Source organism: Perognathus longimembris, chromosome 24 (genome assembly GCF_023159225.1).
Source record: "Perognathus longimembris pacificus isolate PPM17 chromosome 24, ASM2315922v1, whole genome shotgun sequence".
Lineage (NCBI taxonomy): Eukaryota > Metazoa > Chordata > Mammalia > Rodentia > Heteromyidae > Perognathus > Perognathus longimembris.
This window is the reverse complement of record NC_063184.1, coordinates 25,116,824-25,135,862: the sequence shown is the minus strand read 5'-3', so window position 1 is coordinate 25,135,862 and position 19,039 is coordinate 25,116,824. Positions and strand designations below refer to the sequence as shown.

At 42.4% G+C, this 19,039-nt stretch overlaps 1 protein-coding gene across 1 annotated transcript in view; it reads right to left on the bottom strand.

Annotated features, from left to right (window-relative positions):
- Positions 1–8,795: 8,795 nt before the first annotated feature.
- Positions 8,796–19,039, bottom strand: part of Dchs2 (dachsous cadherin-related 2) — a 135,211-nt gene continuing 124,967 nt past the window's right edge. The window contains 5 exon segments of the mRNA XM_048333548.1: positions 8,796–10,568; positions 10,571–11,710; positions 12,648–12,780; positions 13,644–13,930; positions 14,981–15,111. Coding sequence (XP_048189505.1) covers positions 9,109–10,568; positions 10,571–11,710; positions 12,648–12,780; positions 13,644–13,930; positions 14,981–15,111 — 3,151 coding nt within the window. The 3' untranslated portion in view covers positions 8,796–9,108.

Here is a 19,039-nt window from a genome sequence, read left to right as displayed (position 1 = left end):
GGGCCAAGGGAGGCAACATGGTAGTGCCTTCGGCACTGGCCAAGGAAGATGGGGTAGAACAGACAAAACACATTCCACGGCTTGTCTTTGCTCATGTGCACCGTGAGGAAATGGAAATGAATATTTTAACTAGCCCAGTAGGAAACTAGGCTGTTATGCTGAGTGCCATTGGCAAACTTTCCTACTATTCCAAAGGAATCACCCCAGAAGAAGTGGAGACTGTCTGCATCGAGAATAAATGGCCTTTACTAGGGGGCTCTTCTGGGCCCTTCACCTTGACTTCACCTTGACCTAAAGGTTGAGTGCTCGCTCTCCAGAGCCATCATTTCTGCCCATCTCAATGTATCCCTTCCTGTCTCCCTTAAGGAAAGGACATTATGTTAGAGAAGTGGTCATTTAAAGGAACTGACATTACTAAACGGGCTTGACAAGTGGCAAACAGCACCACATGGCACAGAGGTAACCATGATTTCTCTCAGATTCTTCCTTCCCCTCCATCCCAGGTAACACAGCTTAACCCATGCAATGACTCCATTTCCCTGGAACACCTTCAGTCTGTGACTCCGTTTCCCTGGAACACCTTCTGTCTTTCTGGGAGTGCAGAAGCTTCTACTGTTAAATGTGTTTCCCTTTTTCTTTTCAATCACAAAACCACCACCCTAATTCTTGGAAAAAAGCATTTCAGGAGACAGGAAGTGAAGGCTCAGTAGGCGGATGGCAAGGTGGAAAGAGCAGTAAGGTTGACGCAAAGCATGTATTCCATTCTTTGGCTCCCACTTTTATACAGTTTTTGAGGCTTTCTAGGTTTATGGAAATAATTCTGAGGAGCCAGAAAGGGAGAGCGAAGCCATATGGCACCCTCAGAGCCCTATGGAAAGCCACTGCAATACTGCTATCATTCCTGGCTACAGAAAAGAAAATGCCTAACAGAAAATGAGTTGATGTCTTCAGAGGTCCAAAGAAATCAATCTCATACTCTGGAACCGAAGCACAAGTTCGTTTTGACTTGCCTTCCCCGAAGCCACACCTGCAGGGAGAACTGTGCATGGCTCGGGGCTCCCCAAAGGCATGTTGTATTCCGGGGTCCACACAAATAGGTTCTGGACATTTGTTTCAGAAATGGAAATCCCTGATTCTAGACCCGCCACCGCTGGCTCTTCTCCCCATCCCGACATAGTTACGGCATGCTTCTGCTTCTGGAACCATCCTGGGTACAGCGGGAACCCAGAGCTTGCCAGCCACTGATTGTGGACAGACAAACTACGGGGCTTGCTTGGTTGTAGAAAACATCTTCTCTCCTTCCACTGAGCCTCTCCCCAAAGACCCAAAGAAGCGCGAGCTACTAAGCATCGTTTCCCTTGAGTCACGCAAACACATCCTAACCCCTGGCTTTACTTTCAGGATTGCTCTGCTTGTGAAATGGTTCTCAGGACACAAAGCACCCTCATAAACATACTTTTTCCCCCATATTTTCCAACTTCCTTATTTTAGAAGGGCCGTGTCAATCATGAATGCGCAGAAATGTCACAATTGTGTCATTCAGTGTGTATGTAATGGCATGTCAGGGAACTAGACATTTCGACCACCCCATTTATGAATGGAGGCAAGCCAGGCTGGAGAGAAGAATCTGATTAATAGCATTTAGCTGGAAAGAAAATTGCTCATTTGCTTTAAATGCCCAGATAATAAACAGGCTCAGCTTCCTCGAAATATGGCAGCAAAACAACAAGATACAGATACAGAAGAAAGCTCCCAAGTCTGTGTTGCTCTAGAGATTTACCTCTTCTTGGTTTGTTTTTACATAGGCAAGTAAAAATGTAGACAAAATTGAGAAATCAAGGACTCAGCTTCCAACCAAGGCAATTAAGGCTGCAAGCAAAACTACGTTCATTATGGAGCTAGACAGTGACATGATCATTCTGTGTGCTTTGGGTCACTTGCCAATCACAAGATGCCACATCACATTCATCACAGAAACGAGGGGCTCTTTTGCTCAAAATTAAAATGAGTTTGTTTTTGTCAAAAAGCCGACAGTTCTCAGATTCTGTGGTTCACCCCTAGTAAATGGAGAGTTACATGATTGCATTCACTTCACTGGCACGTCTTTGTAATAGAAAAGAAAAGAAGACTCACTGGCAGATTCTGATGAAAACAGACTGCCAAAGACATTTTCCACAGTTATTTCTGTGCTTGAGGATCCATCACAAGGATGGGCATAGGGCAAGCATACTCTTTCACAAGGCAAGTCCTTTCTCCTGAGATAGAAGCACCAGTGTGCGCTCAGGTGCAGCCGAGCTTTGAAAACAAGATTTTCTTCTGTGTGATCAATGCTATATATTTCAACTTGAAAATATTCCCAACAATCCACCCCTATGAAAGCTTACTATTTTGCCACACTCACTTCTGATTTGTCAGAGTAAAATATATTACAACTACTTCCTGTTGTCTCATAGGTAAAGACCACTGTGAGTTTGTTTAATGTCCCCAGGTCTGCATTTATGATATATGTGTATATATACATAAATGCAAAACATATATGTATATATGTGAAATATATGTGACATTCTAACAACAGGCAAGTTATTTCCACTAGCTTTCGCTGGAGAAATGACAGGTTACAAATGACCAAAAAAAAAAGAAATGGTAATATCAAAGGTTAAAAAAAAAATCCAAGTTTAAAAGTCTGAGTGTGGTAGCTTTTGCCCATAATTCTAGGAGACTGAGATCATGAGCAGTGCAGTTCAAGAACAGCCTAGGCAAAAAGTTCACAAGATCCTACCTCGACCCATAAAATCTGTCATCCCAAGTACTTATACACAAGAAGCATAAACTGAATACCAGCACGGACGTAAGTACAAGACTGTTCAGAAAATAAAGCACAAAGGGTCAGAGGCATGGCTGGAGGGGTAGAACATCTGTCTAATAAGCATGAAACCCTGAGGTAAACTCTACACAAAAAAGTACCAAGTTTTGAAATTACATGAAGACTCAATTACTTATAGTGCGAGGCTCTAACTTTCTACTTAGTATACAAAGAAACACTGCTGTATAAAATAGCACTTCAACCGTTATCCAATAAGGTATATTGACAAAAACAGATTTGTAAGCGAACATGCAAAGTGAAAAACAGCACAGAACCCATGGTTTAATGTTCCTTTCAAGAACTGGCCTTTCTCTACTACATCCCAACTGAGCAGGTGGCTCACCTATCCTTCTACAATGCCAAATTAGGGCCTGGGCAGGACTTGAACCATAATCCCTTCTATCTCCCTATCTTCTGTATCTGTGGTGGTAGTGCATACTACCACCACACTTAGCTCTCTCCAGCTTTGACAGTTATTCTTATATATGCTAAATTTCTACTCTAGTTAGAATTTTTTTCATGGTGTGAAGAGAGATTCTTCTCTTAATTTCATACGTAGCATCTACCTTGATTCGTCAACATGTATTATAAAATATTCTGGACTTGCTTAAAGTATTACCTAAAACACATACTAAGTGTATGCCAATATAGAATATCTCTCAGAAATTCCAATATAGAATATCTCTCAGAAATTCCTTGGGTTGTTTATATCTTAATTATAATCAATTTTCATATGACCATACAACTCTTATCTACCAAACTTCTTTCCTATTGGTAGAACTTCGTGCTTTTACCATAGCAGCCCTGGTTTACTACGGGATGTAGAGTTAAGTAAGCTGATATATTTGGTCATGTCATGTTGCCATGTTAGTGTGCTTATAGCTTGTTTCTATTATGTCTAAAACACTCTATTTGTACACTATCAGGAAGAAGAAACAAAAAACCAACCAAATCTTAGAAGGAATTTCATTTGGCTTTTCCTAAGCTATTCTGTAATATCCTCACAGGATATTTGCACTTACTCTCTGTGCCTGACTGGCTAAAATCAGAGAAGTGTCGGAATTCTCACCCAATGAGCTTGAGGCCTGCGTCACACACTTCCCTCCCCCCCCCCCATCACACATGCGCTCATCATCTGACCTCATAACACAAGTGCAGACCAGGCTTTGCCCCGAGGGCTGATTATCTACCAGTGACATTCATTTAGTTCGTTTCTCATTCGAGAGATGGATGTGGACATCTGCTATTTGTTTGGCAAGCCTCACCCTCTCCATTATTCACTTCACAGTCTGGGTTCAGCAAATGCATTGGGTGAAATGAGTAGTTAGGTAGACCAAAACAGTAGAAAGTGCTAATTGACATCCAATAGCCATGTGCTGAGTTTATAAGAGAAAGGCAGAGGTTGACAGTCCAGTCATGACGGGCTGGGTCTTTCGAAGATTGCCAGCTCTGTTGTTGTTGTTTTTTAATAGAGATGTTTCTTTCATTGACATGGAATCAAACTAATTTACATCACCAGAGCTCAAGTAAAATTGACTTTCTGCTGGGCACTCGTATCTCATTCGTGTAATCCTAGCTACTTTAGGAAGCTGAAACCTGGAAGAGTGTAGTTTAAAGCCAGCCCAGGTAGAAAAGTTTATGAGACCCCCATTTCCAAACTATCTAGCAAAAAGTCAGGTAGGAGGCATGGCTCAGATGGTAGAGTGCTAGAGGAACCAGCAACAAATGAGTATGAGACTCTGAGCTCAAACTCAGAACTGTCACAAAGGAAAAAAAGTGACTTTCTGAGGACAAGCAATGGACTATGCCCTGTGTGTTTACTTTGCTTTAAAATCTTTATGAAGTTTAATGCTTGATAATCAAAAAAGTCACAACTATTAAGCAAGTACTCACTGTAAAAAGGGACTAGCCATCAGGAAGAGGAGGTTCTAAAATTCTGTCTTCCTAATTATCTTTCAACTTCTATTTACTTGATTTTATATCCAAAGAAACTATTTAAATTATTCCTACTATTTCTCTCTGAGACCTCGTCTTAAAAAGATAAAATAGATGCACATTTTCAGTCAACTATATTTTAGTTCATTATCATCTCTTTTTATTCTCACAACTTGATAATCTAAATAGTCAAGCAATGGAGGAAGCCATTTAGGGAGTAACACAGGAGGAGGAGAAAAAGAGATTCCTCAAAACACAAAGATTTAGGAAAACCTTCACCTATGAAGAGTTGCTGTTTTGCTGTGTGTGGTGGCACATTCCTTTAATCCAGGCACTTTCAAGTTTAAGGCCAGCCTGAGTTACAGAGATCTTGTCTCATACAACAAATTAGAAAACCACAAAAAACAGCCACTAACAACAACAACAAAAGAAAGACATTACTTCCTAAAAGTCTTGAACCCTCTGCCTTTTTGCTTTTCTCTGTGATGTCCTGGACCATTCTATTTTGAATGGAATCCCCTATTTTCTCTTCCACTCTTCCTTCTATCTCTTCTCTCCCTCCATTTCTTCAGTGGGCCAAACTCGCACTGCAACATCTGCTTTGGGTCTATACGAAGTGTTCACCCTTTAGTCCTTTCAACACAGAGCCATCTTCCACTCTAAGTCTCTCAGCCTCGGCCCAGCGGATGGCTCTGTACTTCTGAATCCAAGTTAATATATATTTTTTTAATTTTTGCCAGTCCTGGAACTTGAACTCAGGGCCTGAGCACTGTCCCTGGCCTCTTCGCTCAAGGCTAGCACTCTGCCACTTGAGTCACAGCGCCACTTCTGGCCTTCTCTATGTATGTGGTGCTGAGGAATCAAACCCAGGGCTTCGTGTATACAAGGCGAGCACTCTTGCCACCGGGCCATATTCCCAGCCCCCAAGTTAATATTTTTTTTTTTTTTGGCCAGTCCTGGGCCTTGGACTCAGGGCCTGAGCACTGTCCCTGGCTTCTTCCCGCTCAAGGCTAGCACTCTGCCACTTGAGCCACAGCGCCGCTTCTGGCCGTTTTCTGTATATGTGGTGCTGGGGAATCGAACCTAGGGCCTCGTGTATCCGAGGCAGGCACTCTTGCCACTAGGCTATATCCCCAGCCCAAGTTAATATTTTTTAAAATCAAGTAAAATAGGCTGTAAAAATAAATTCAGCAAGTGTATCTATAACATCGATTGGGCATATTCACCCCACCCATTTCACTGATTTGAAGTGAATTATCACCTTAGGTCTTTAGTTACATCTTGATTCTTTTTTAACTTAAAGTTAAGATATCTACAAAATGCAAAAAAAAAAAAAAGTATATGTTTGGATACCAAGAGCTTTAAATAATTAACTTTTCTCCCTATCTCCTCTAGAAAACATAGAAAGGAGAAGTCCCAGGTGTTAGGCACTGAGGCCAACTTGTACCTCCCACAGAACGTTAAACATAAACTAAATGTGCATGTAAGGGAGTTGCCAGTAGTGGGTAACACATTTTATTATTTTAAAAAACAGTGAAATGATCAAATCCCTAAAGGAATAGCATTTTCCCTTCTTATTTGCCCAGGAATCTGTTTTGGAAGCCAATTCAATGATTACTACTAGGATATGGAATTTTGATATCCATTTGGTACTGATTTACACCAGTATTTTTAAGGCTGCCAACAAGAAAGTCCAGAATTTCAGGCAGCCAAATATTCCACAAGAGACAACTGTCTTTTATTTTATAGCTTATGAATTTGGGACTTAATATGATTTTCCACTAACAAGTTCTGTAACCCCTTCTGAATGCTAACGCGGGTAGAGAGATCAGTCAAGTAACACAGACCGTATGCGGCAAACGAATATTGAACTGGAAGGAAGACTGTAGAAATTATACCGTTTACTTAGGAAAAAAGCACTCCAGTTGAAAGGGCTGACACATGATTTATTATGAACATTTAGCCAACATGCCTGCTTTTTTCACCCTCGGTCCTACTTGTGGTAGTTTGGGAGAAGGGGTTGTGGCACAGGAATCCAGTATTAATACAGTCATCAATTAAAGATGCACTAAATGTTGGTAAGCAGCTCTAAATACTTCATGTCTTCTGTTTTTATGAAATGGCGAGGGGAAAAATGCAGAACCATGTCTTGTAATAAATCACACTCAAATAACTTAGATGGATGACTTTTTTAAAGCATAAGTAAATGAAGAACCTGGGTACTTAAAAACAACACAATATTCTTAATTTCCAAAATGCTATTGCAAAATGGAACTTCCAAGCATCATTAGCAAACAGAAAAAAGTACAGAATTATTCCTCTGCTCCATATAATCTTTTGAAGAGAATTGAAGTGACAATAAATAACAGAATGCTGAAACAATTAGATGCCTTTTTCCAATAGTCCTGAAATTTCTTCCCCAGATACCATGAAGGAGAGATGTACATAAGTGCTGGGATATTTAAATGTTGCACACCCAAGTGACTTCTGTAGGCTTGTCCAAGACATTTATGTTTCCTATCTATATATACTAGTGTGGTGTGATAAACATGTTCTCAATTTGGGTCAACCAAGACATATAGGAATATATAAAATCAGCATAGAAAGCCATACAATTATGTATCTACAAAATTAGATATCAAACACTGTACCTGCAATGTTTTCCAGTAAAAAGAAGTAAATGATCCCACATAATTTCAAAGATGAGGCACATGGAAAAAGATCAAAGAAATTATTTCTATAGTGAAAGCTCAACCTCATCTACAAAGAAAGCCATTATAACTGACTTTGAGATTTCCTACTAGAATTCTGGACTCAACGTCCTTGTGAGAGAGGAAGGCGCTAGACCATGTGCCCTCGATGCGGTCTGCCATCCTTACAGGAAAAGCATTTCTGAGGGCCCCTCAGGCTGATCAGAGAGGACAGAACGTGACATGTAAGCATCAGACAATAATGCCCTATTTCGGAAACAGGAACTCCACAAAAAAAAGGATTATTCCCACCAGGTTGGCAAACTTCCGCCTAAGGACGGGTAAAGCTCAACGTAAGTGTGAGCAATTAGGGGGTTAAAAAACACAAAAATGCTGACATTTTTCCTTAACGTTTATAGTAAAAAGTTTATATAAAAAATCTATTTAAAAATATATCACTAAAGGGCTCTATGCAATTTATAATTAGCTAATAATAACATAATTTTATCTACACTAACTTTAAAATGGACACTGAGTAAATCGATTATTTTACACCCAAAGTTACTATATCTAGAAGAAAATAAAAGAAGTAGTTTATATAAGTTAATCTTGGAAGTTTTGGTCTGTATCTGGGCTCTGTTGAAAGAGAGAACACTGAAGCAAGGGCACTGGCGGCTTACACCTGTAATCCTAGCTATTCAGGAGGCCGAGAACTGAGGATCATGGTTCAAAGCCAGCCCAGGCAGGAAAATCTATGCAACTTTTATCTCCAATTAATTACCAGAAAACCAGAAGTGGAGCTGTGGCTCAAAGTGGTAGAACACTAGCCTTGGGTTCTAAAGCTTAGGGACAGTACCCAGGCCCTGAGTTCAAGATGACCAACCAAATTGGCAGGAAAGATGAGAGCACTGTGTTTCAGGTAACAGACAGCCACGAGTACTGCCTCCCACTGATGCTTGCTTTTGCCACAAGCATCCAGGGCTGGGTCACTTGTTCAGGAATATATACACGTTTCACCCTTGTGGCACTGAGTTTCACAAGTTTGATTCTTAACTTCTCACTGGTTTTCCAACCAACACCAGTTTAGAATTCAAATCTTGGAGAGAGGGTGGTACATGGAAAAAAGGCAGAGAAATGTGTCTCTGAGTGTGTCAGAACCACAGACTACCACCTGTCTCCAAGTGCTATCCCTCTAAATTACCACTGTTATTTTGCCCTCCTTCTTCACTCTGTCCTAATTGGCAGCATAATCATCAGTCATGTGACCAGGGCATCCTGTATTTCATTAGTCATGTGACCAGGGCCTCCTGTACTTCGTTTCCATAGCATTGGTCTTGGCAGTCAGTAATATTCACAGGAATGCATTTGGAAATCTAACCATCCCCAAAGCCAGGCAGGGCAGAATAGATAGACACTAACTACAAATCCAAGTTGCGTAAGTCCTGAGAACAAACCATAAACGGCTCACAGAAGAAATAACTTCATACTAAGGCTAGAAGAAATCAGAGGAACTTCACTGAAGAGGTCTTAAAACTCCGGTGTAGATGTCAGGAATGAGCCCAGTCCCCCAGGGCTTATTTGAGAACATGTTGTTGAGCAGCGAGTTGGCACCATATTGGTTTAGATTTGAACTTCATCTCCTGCTTCCAGTTCAAGGCATGTACCACTTCGGTGTGTTCCTAATAATTCTGGCACTGTGGCAGAAGCCTGGAGGGTTAGAAGTGAAAGAGACGGGGTAAAGCTGGGGGCCATGGCTTCTGGCAGACGGCTGCCATGGTAGAGCGCGGGGGAGCGGGGATACGCTGGCAGGGCCTGGGCTGCGGCCACGGCCGGCATTCTGGGTGGAACTGCTTTAATGCCAGGTTGTGCTACGGCTGTGATCAGAGGCGGTAGACCCACGGAGGACTTCTTCTCTCTCAGAACGCCAGGCACAGGTGCACTTTCATCCTTCAGTCTTGCAAGGTCATTAAACACCGAAGCGAGAGGCTGGAAGGCGGGTTCCCACCGGAGCAAGCAGCTCCACACGTCGCTGCCCCTGACCTCGTGATCACGTGTGAGGGGAGGTGACAAGGGGGTGCCTCTGGCCTCCTGATCCTCTGACAGGAACTCGCTCCTGCCATCAGCCTGCACCCCCTGGCTCGTGTCTCTCCACGGAAGTGCCTGGGGTAACGCATGATCTTGGACATATACTGAGCCTGGGCCTCCACCTCCCCCCTCAAATGTGTGGCTGGACTCTGCTACCTCAGCACCAGCCATGATGTCCGTCTCCCCGGATAGGCAGGAGAGCTGGTCTGAGTCCCTAGGGATTCCTGAGTCGGGGACCCTGGATCCCCGATCGCTCAGCGCTGAGCCCGAGTCCTTTCGGTAAGGATGTTCGTTGATCTGCTGGATTTCCTTGTCTTCTGCCGTTTCGCCTTCGACAGAGCAGCGGCCACTGGAGTGTGAGTGTCTGTACGCGTGGGCAGTGTCGTGCTGCAGGATGCTCATTAAGCCCAACCATTCGGGCACGGTGGCCCCAGGCCCCGCCTCGTCCCCGCCCTCCTTCCCCTCCCGGAAGGCCTGGCGCAGGCTGGCATCCTCTGGCATCCTCAAGCTGCTCTCAAGGTTGGAGGAGGTCTTCTTCTCCTCGTCACCGCGTGGCACGTCTTCTTTTTGCTTATGTCTTAAGATCAGGAAAATGAGAGCACAGAAGAAGAACAGAAACACCAAAGAGGAGACCGCGAGGCTGACGGAGAAGCTGTGGGCAGACGCCGTGGCCAGGTTTCCTTCCGAGGCTAAGGACCCATTCACAAACACGCGGCACAGTGTGAACCTGGAGCCTGGTTTGGGACTATGAGCCATGATTTTCATTTCAAAGGTATCTTCCTTGCCCGCGTGACTGTTGAGAAAGGGGGAGGCTCCCATCCAGTAAATATTGCCATTTGTTTTGTTCACCGAAAAGAAAGGAGACGCAGGTTGCAGGGAGTAGAGGACTACCCCATCGGCGCCTGCGTCGGCATCGAAGGCTTCCACTCTGCCGATCGGCTGTCTTCCTCCACTCTTGGCAGGGAGACTGAAAAAGTACTGATCTTGAGTAAAACGGGCTCGAATTCATCCACCCCCTCCACCTCCACCCAGAGCGTTACGGACGTGGCCAAGCCGCCTCTATCTTTGGCTTGAACCACGAGGCAGTATGAATCGATTCTTTCATAGTCAAGGATTTGCTTAGCATGGATGTCACCTGTGAAAGGGTCAATGACAAAGAGATCATGGGCAGCAGGCATTCCGTGGGTGACAAAACAGGGTGACAGAAGAGAGTAGGTCACTTCCCCATAAGGACCCGAATCCAAATCCACAGCATCGACTGAGCATACGGGGAAAGGAACGGGCTGATTTTCCGGAACAACACAATTCACGCTTGAGGACAAAAACCGAGGCATGTGATCATTATCATCTAAGACGTGGATCGACACAAGCGAAAAAGCAAACTGTTTCCTCTCTTCATCAGAGGCCCGGACAGTGAGAGTAAACTGGGTGATTTCTTCATAATCCAGAGGCTTAGCCAGATAAAAAATTCCAGTTTTTGCCTCTAAGTGGAAATGTCCCTTCTCGTCTCCAGAGATGATGTCATAGACGATTTCTGCGTGGGAACCCAGGTCACTGTCATGCGCTGAGATCATAATGATGTGGCTTCCGACAGGGGTACTTTCCTTGACGTGGGCATGGTAGTCCAGACTGGTGAATTCTGGGGGACTGTCATTAACATCTAGCACTTGGATGGATACCACCATTGTGGAACTCAACGGAGGCCAGCCACGGTCAGACGCAAGAATGACAAGCTGGTGGCTGTCCCTGGTTTCTCTGTCTAGACTTTGAAGCAACACAAGAGCACCCACTTGCTGAAAAGGGTATTCTGAGTGAAGGAAATGAGTTTCTACACAGAAGATGTTTTGTGATTGACCACCGATGATGGAATACTCAACAAGGGTGTTGTCAAGCGTCCAATCATGATCAGTAGTTGAAAATGTGATGAGTGTGCTTCCAATGGGTGTGTCTTCACTCACGCTAAGATTATAGAGTCCCACAGGAAACTCCGGGGCGTGGTCATTCAGATCTGCTATGTCTATCTCCACTAATGTGAGAGCCGTCAGGGGAGGAGTTCCGCCATCGCTGGCTTCCACAAGGAACCGCACCGTTGACGTCTTACCCAGAAGTAAGACAGAACTGATAGTAAATATGGTGCCTGAGAAACAAGATGCAGAGTATCAATAGTGTGAAATTGAATGTTCACGATTCATTTAGGCAGTAAGTACTTCTTGAATATTTAAATAGATCTGGTTTCTCAGTCAGATGTGTTAAGTTACAACCAACAAATCCAAATAGAAGTATCTCAAAAAATGTTTGTGGGTTTTTTATAAGGCTTGTAGACAACTAAGTGGTACAATATTTGCCTAGGATGCATGAAGTCCTGGGTCCAATACTCAGTACTCAAAAAAAAAAGATGTTTAAAAAAGATATTTGCTCTGGAAATAATGTTTGATGCTCACTCAAGCCAAATAAAAGCAGTAAAGATGACAGTGAGAAGTTATAACTACTGCTTAATTACAGAGAGATTATTCTTAAAGTTCATAGTTCAATAAGGGGCTTTTTTTCTCTTAATGCTAAAAATATTTAATACATTTTGTTTTATTAAATATAGAAATAAACATGATTTTATAATATGTGTCAAAAGACTTTTTAAAGATTAATCTGTTTTAAAGTATGGTCCCTAAAGAAAACACTTAAATGTTGACTTTTAAATGTCAGATTTCAATTGAGGCCAGGACCTAAATTGACTTGAAACATTTAATGTTTTTAAAGCATTCTAATCCGGGGGCCAGTGGCTCACGCCTGTAATCCTAGGTACTCAGAAGGCTATGTGAGCATTTTAGTTCAAAGCTGGCCCAAGCAGGAAAGTCCATAACTGACTCTTATCTCCAATTAGCCTCCTATAATCCAGATGTGTAGCTGTGCTCAAGTGATAGAGCGGTAGCCTTGAGCACAAATGTGCAGGGACAATGTCCAGGCCCTGAGTTCAAGCCCCAGGACCAGCACATACTCAACGTGGGTTGTATTATTAGCTCATGTTCCCACCCTGCAATCCAGACCTATGAGACCCAAAGACACTAGAAATAACTCACCGTTCATAGGATCAATGGCGAACTCCTGAGGAGAAGAAATGATTCTGTAAGAAATGTCCTCATTGCTTTCTACATCTGTGGCTGACACAGACAAGACTGAGTGCCCCAGAGGTACAGATTCAGGAACTGCCACCTGAGAGGAGGGAAAAGGAGACACGATGCATGAAGATGAAACGATTCTCATAAACAGGGCTGACCATGTGGCCCTTCTACTCATTTTGATTATAGAAACAACACAGGAAAACCCCACTTCTACAAGTTGCATTAATGAATGCAGTGGACATGCCAGAAGGACACCATTCTACTCCGTTTTGATTTTTATGAGGAAGTTTTTCCTTCTATGGCATTTCTGCTTGGAAGAGGCTAGTACAGTGGCTAAGGAATTGCGACAACCTCTACCCTGTGCTCCTTGCGCAAGGCCTCCCAGGAAGTTAGCGCTCAGGTCAGCTTTCTCCTAGGTTCAGTCTGAGGTCTTGCTTTGGTGCGGTCCAGAGTGCTGGAGTTTGTTTCCTCAGGGAATGCTATCACTGCCCCTACGTATAAACATACACCATACGCCATGTCCTCAAATCTGCCTTTTACAGATCTACTCATGAGTTGTTTCTGCAAGGTGTGTTAGTCTGTGAAATAAACACTATGCCTCGGAAAAAGATAACTTTATCAAATTAACTTCAGATAACCCACACTCCCCTGCCTTATCTCTGGTTTTGCAAACGTTAGCTGTGTTTCAATTTGTTAGGAACAACTGGATTCCAGTCCCATAACAATTGTTTTTTAAGCTGATGATCTACTCAAGTGAACCAAACAAGACATTGAATCCCACAGGTACTTACATTCTCCCAAAATATTTAACCTAAAACCTACAGCAGTGACTCAGGGGAAAAAGCTGACACCTGTCTGCCTAACGCGTGGGTGAGCGACGGGAGATGGGAGGCTGACATCAGTCTCTTTCTTTCAGTGCTCACGCTGGCTTCCGCCTCTCTTTAAGCCCTGTACCTGGTAGATTTCTTGAGCAAACACCGGTGGGTTGTCATTGACGTCCAACACCTGGATGCGGAGGGACCCCTGTGTGTGGTGCACTGAATCAGAAACCTGGATCAACAGCTCATGTTCTGTAGCTTCTTCAAAATCCAGTGGCTGAATCAACACCACTTCTCCCGTGTCCTGGCGGATAGCGAACTTGGTTTCAGGACTGCTCGCCTTGGGGATCTTGAAGATGAAAGCTGGATTCTCATCCACATCACGAGCTGAAACCTGAGTCACCATGACACCAGGCAAGGAATCTGCAATGGCACCGCCAAGGTCAGCCTCTAGGACAATTCGGCCTGCGATGGCGTGTCTTTACTAGCTCAACCCGAGGATGGTCATCCTACGTCCAATATGGCTGCTCTTTCTTGCATGAGTTCTCATACTAAACTTTCTATGAACTACACAAAAACTCTGAAAAACTTATGAACCCAATCACATAGTGAAATTGTACCACAGAGTATGATATCAATGGAATAGGGATTATTATATATACATGTATATGTGTACACATATTGCATTCTTTCATTATAAGCATATAGCACAATTGCCGAATCAAGGAACATTCTAGGCACTTAGTTCTATGTTATAATTTCTACATCAAAACAGTATTTCCTCAGGGGATATGGTTGTAAAGAAGAATAGTGCTCCCTTGGTGAGAGGTGCCAGTTATAACTTTTTGTAAAATGAATGTAGTAAAATTTACATAAGGAGCACTTTAGGAAAGAGTTTGATATCAAAGTGAGGCAGAAATCCTAAGCATTGAAATTTGGGGCCAGCTCAGGCACACAAAAAAAAAAAAAACAAAAGAGACTCCACCTTCACGAGCAAGCCAGGCATGGTGGTTTATATCTACAATCCCAGCAATAAACGAGACATAAGAAAGAAGTCTGATTAAGGCTGGGCCTAGGCAAAAAGCACGAGAGTTTATCTGAAAAAGAAAATAAAAGCGCCTAAAGTAAAATGGACTGGAGGCATGGCTCAAGTGGTAAAGTAGTAAGTTTAAGATTTTGACTTCCAACTCGAGCACTGTCAATTACTCCACCAAAATAATAACAACAGCAACAACAACAACAAAGCAGAGTGACAAAGGATCACCACTGCTTTCCATTCAAACTATGAAGAGGTGAGTTGTACCCCACCAATGTACCCACCGCCACCATCCACCTATTACGCTACAAAATGAAGGCATTTAGCTTGCATGACTGTGGAGGACTGATACTCATAGTTAATAGATCATCTGGCTACAAAAAGAAAAAGGTACTAGTGATTCTAAGAAAAAACAACCAACACAATTGCACGCTTACCTTCTGCAAGTTCTACTGCATCCAAGGTGAGCAAAGTGGGGGCATTGTCGTTTCTGTCAATCACCTGGACCCTGATCACAGCCGTGTCAGAACGCCGGGGCACGCCTTGATCTGTGGCTTGCACGATCAAGCTGGTGTGATAAACAATCAGGGACGGTTATGTTCCTTCACAAGTCATACGAGCACAGATACCCAGTTGAAAATTTAAAAACGCGCTGTCTAGTTGCTTTTATTTCTCCCCTGGCTTATTCTAAACGGCGTCATTTAAAATGCATTTCACAGATAGACACACTGGCTTATGGTTGTAATCCTAGCTACTAGGGAGCCTGAGATCAGGAGGAATGAGGTTCCAGACCAGTCTGGGCAAAAAAAAAAAAAGTTTACAAGACCCCCCTCTCAAGAGAAAGAAAGCCAGAGTGTGGTGGTGTGTAGTATATTTATTTATATTAGTCAGTTACAGATACTTTTTTTAAAAGAAGCAGTCTTGAAAACTGGACATCATTTCCCTTGTTAGCAATCCTTTAAGTTTTTTTCTTCCAACTCTAAACTTTAAGAGTGATATAGGGGCTGGGGATATGGCCTAGTGGCAAGAGTGCTTGCCTCACATACATGAAGCCCTGGGTTCAATTCCCCAGCACCACATATATAGAAAACAGCCAGAAGGGGCACTGTGGTTCAAGTGGCAGAGTGCTAGCCTTGAGCAAAAAGAAGCCAGAGACAGTGCTCAGGCCCTGAGTCCAAGACCCAGAACTGGCCAAAAACAAACAAACAAATAAATAAATAAATAAAAGAGTGATATAAACTAAGCATCAGTTCTTTCTTGGGTACAATTCCACTTAGAACACGTGATCACGGCGTGTCTGCCACCCAGGAGGCCCAGAGATGGTGCCTGCCATACTAGCATCACCAGGATCTCAGTTAGAAGGAGAATTTGAAAGTCACAGTCATGTCTGGAGCTGAGGAATCATTCCATGTGGAGAGGTGATTCTGTGAGCATGACCATCCATCCGGAACATATGGAAAGACTTTACTGAAAATAATCAGCTCGTAATACTTTCTCCCTCTGCAGTCTGCACCTTCTTGTTACCTGAAGTCTAAGCCAAGACATCAAAGTCAAGGTCCTATCATCTTCTTTTACTGTAGATACGGACACCCTTACGTTTATAATGCTACTATCTATGTAATGCCCGTCAGGTGGGAGGAATATGAGGATTTTTATAGGGAGAGAGATGTTATTCCGTTTCAAAACAGAATGGCAAGGAGCAGCTTTACCAACAGATTGAAGAGCAAATGAGGAATGATGGGAGTAGATCTGCAGAGGTTCTGCCAGAGAGAGGGTCTGGGAGACCTCAAGTCTACCTCTGAAGGCTCCTTGGCAAAGGGAGTGAAACCATGGGTTGTGACCCATCCAATTGGCTTTGTCTTGATGAGTGCAATCAGCGAAGACTGTCAGTGAAATCCACCAGACATAGGACTAAACATATTGTTCCTGTTCTCCCAACCATGGGAAGTTTCTTCCATCCTGGTAAACTTACAAAAGAGGCCTTTGACCAGGCAAGATCTAACTTGATGGCTTCAACATACTGAAATTATTGGCATGGGGGATTTTCAAAGACTTTCCTCTATTGTATCTTAAATTTCTACCAAGAAATTTTCTGTTCTGAAATTCTAAGAAAAGCAAGTCTATAAAAAGAATGGGGATTCCTGGTGAAAAACGGTAGGCCAACTTCAACTTCTTAAGTTTATCTGCTTTTTCCCCCCAAGAATCCATTCACACCATGGCGAGGATATTTGAAATAATGTTCACAAGGCTAAAGAGATTGGTGGGTGAAACGGGTGAGTAGCATCAAGGTTTCTGGAAGACGAGAGAGATTTAAGGAGTGCTTAGAGATGCATGGGTTGGAGAAAACCATGTTACAGTGGATGCAACACCAAAAGTGGACCCTAATGTCATTTAGGAATGTGGGTGACGGTGTGATGTCAATGCAGTGATAACGAAGGAGCTTTCCAGGAAAAATGAGGGCTCCTCTCAAAGAAAAGACACTCTCCATACCGTCACCTGTATGTCAACCAAAAAGTCATCAATGACCCTGCTGTGAGATCTGAAAGAGAAGTGTGCTAACCAGAGTCCAATACTCACAGAGATCCTCGTCACTTTGTGTCTCCTCACTCAAAGTCAGGGGTCATCAGTCACTACAGAAGCCTCCGGAACAAATAAAAGCACTCAAACTAGACAAAGAGAAAAGAAGGCAGGAGAAGTGGCTTCTGAAAGTAACAACACTTCTAACCAGTGCCCCTGGACAGACCTGAGAAGATAATGCAGACACCAAACAAGAACAGACACTATGAAAGATAGCAAAGATCATGGAAGAGCTTTTGGAAGTATGCCCAGAAATAGCCCAGAGAAATAAAACAACAAAAGGAATCCAAGAAACAAAACAAGAAATGAGACACAGAAAAAATATAACTATTCAAGGATTTATCATGACAATCTGGCATGGTAAAGAAGATTGACATCTATTGAAATAGGCCCTAGGAAAAAGAAGCACAGCAAAAATACAGGGACAAAAACAAGAAACAAAAAAAGAAATCAGGAAATTACCAATGAAATAATGCATGAAAATCGAAGCATGTCTCCTTATTTAAGCAGAACTAAGTAGTCAGCATATGAAGAGATTCAAAGTATATGTAATAAGACTTCTAAATAGAATGTATAAAAATACCAACCTAAAAACTTCTGGAGATGAAGGGGTAAGTCATCATTAAAAATTAAAACTTCTCAATCAAAGCCATGAGTTTGAGAAGATTAAAAAAAAACAATGCCTTTTATCTTCTTAAACAAATGGGGTTGGCACAACAGCTCACACCTGTCATCCTCGATACCAGGGAGGCTGAGAACAGGAGAATTGTTGTTCAAGGCCAGAGTAAGTATAAAGGTCTTGAGACCCCAGCTTAATCAATTAAAAACTGGGTGGACATTTTTCCTTGATACAAATACTTTAAAAGCAAAGAAAGCTTGAAAGCTGAAGAATACCATTTGTAAGTATTCACTGAAGTCTTCTAGTATTTTTCATTAACTATGAAGAAAAGCAGTAAAGAAGATGGAAGGCAGAGAATGGATGGGGTTGGGGATGGGTAAAGAAGAGCCTAGAAACACAGGAAGTTTAAAATACCCCCTCGCCTTGGTGACGGGGGGAGGGAAGGGGAAGAAAGAGGGAAGGAAGAAGGAAAAGAGGAAAGGAGGGAGGAGAGAGGGAAGGAAGGGGGAAGAAGAGGGAGATAAGATATCCTCACAGACACATGGGGCGGCGGGGTGTCAACTTGTTTTGGTTCTTGCTTCTCCCTATTTTGAGTTAAATTCTTCATAGGGAATTTTTAAAGTTTTTTTTCTCTTAAATAGTGGGACTAATTTAAATGTTGAGAACATAGAAACTATGACGCAAATGGGAAACAGTTGAAAGTAAAGATTTAATTATCAATTAGGCTCCATTGAGAAAGAACACTTAACAGAAGTCGTTACAACTGGAAAATGCTTCGTTCACGGAACATAAAGCAGACTTCCAATCATCTCTTTTTGTGATCACTCAAATGGCACTTGGGTTGAGTGTTACCTGCACTAAGTACTCCAGGGTTGGGAAAAACTCCTCCTGCCTAAAATTACTAGAGCAGCAATGCAGGAACAGGTTTTAATGTATTTATAAACAGGAACAACTAATCACATTAAAATATTACTCAAAAAATTCCAAATAGTTAATGGCAGAGTCATAAGCTTTAAAAAAATACTTTTGAATTACTATTTAAAAGCATATTCACCCAATAAATGAAAACAAAACATTTAATTAAGCCTTTGATTGGAATGTTTTCTTAGAGGTTAACTATGCCAAACATATTTTGTTTTAACCAGTTCTCATTGCTTAACAACATGAATGTATTATTGTGCTTACTTCATAAAACATAAAAGCAAGCAAGTCATAGGACAATAATGACAAGGACTTGGAAGCATCTATTTTTTTCTTCTTCAATAGAAGGTCTTCTCTGAAGCTTGTATGGAGGAAATAA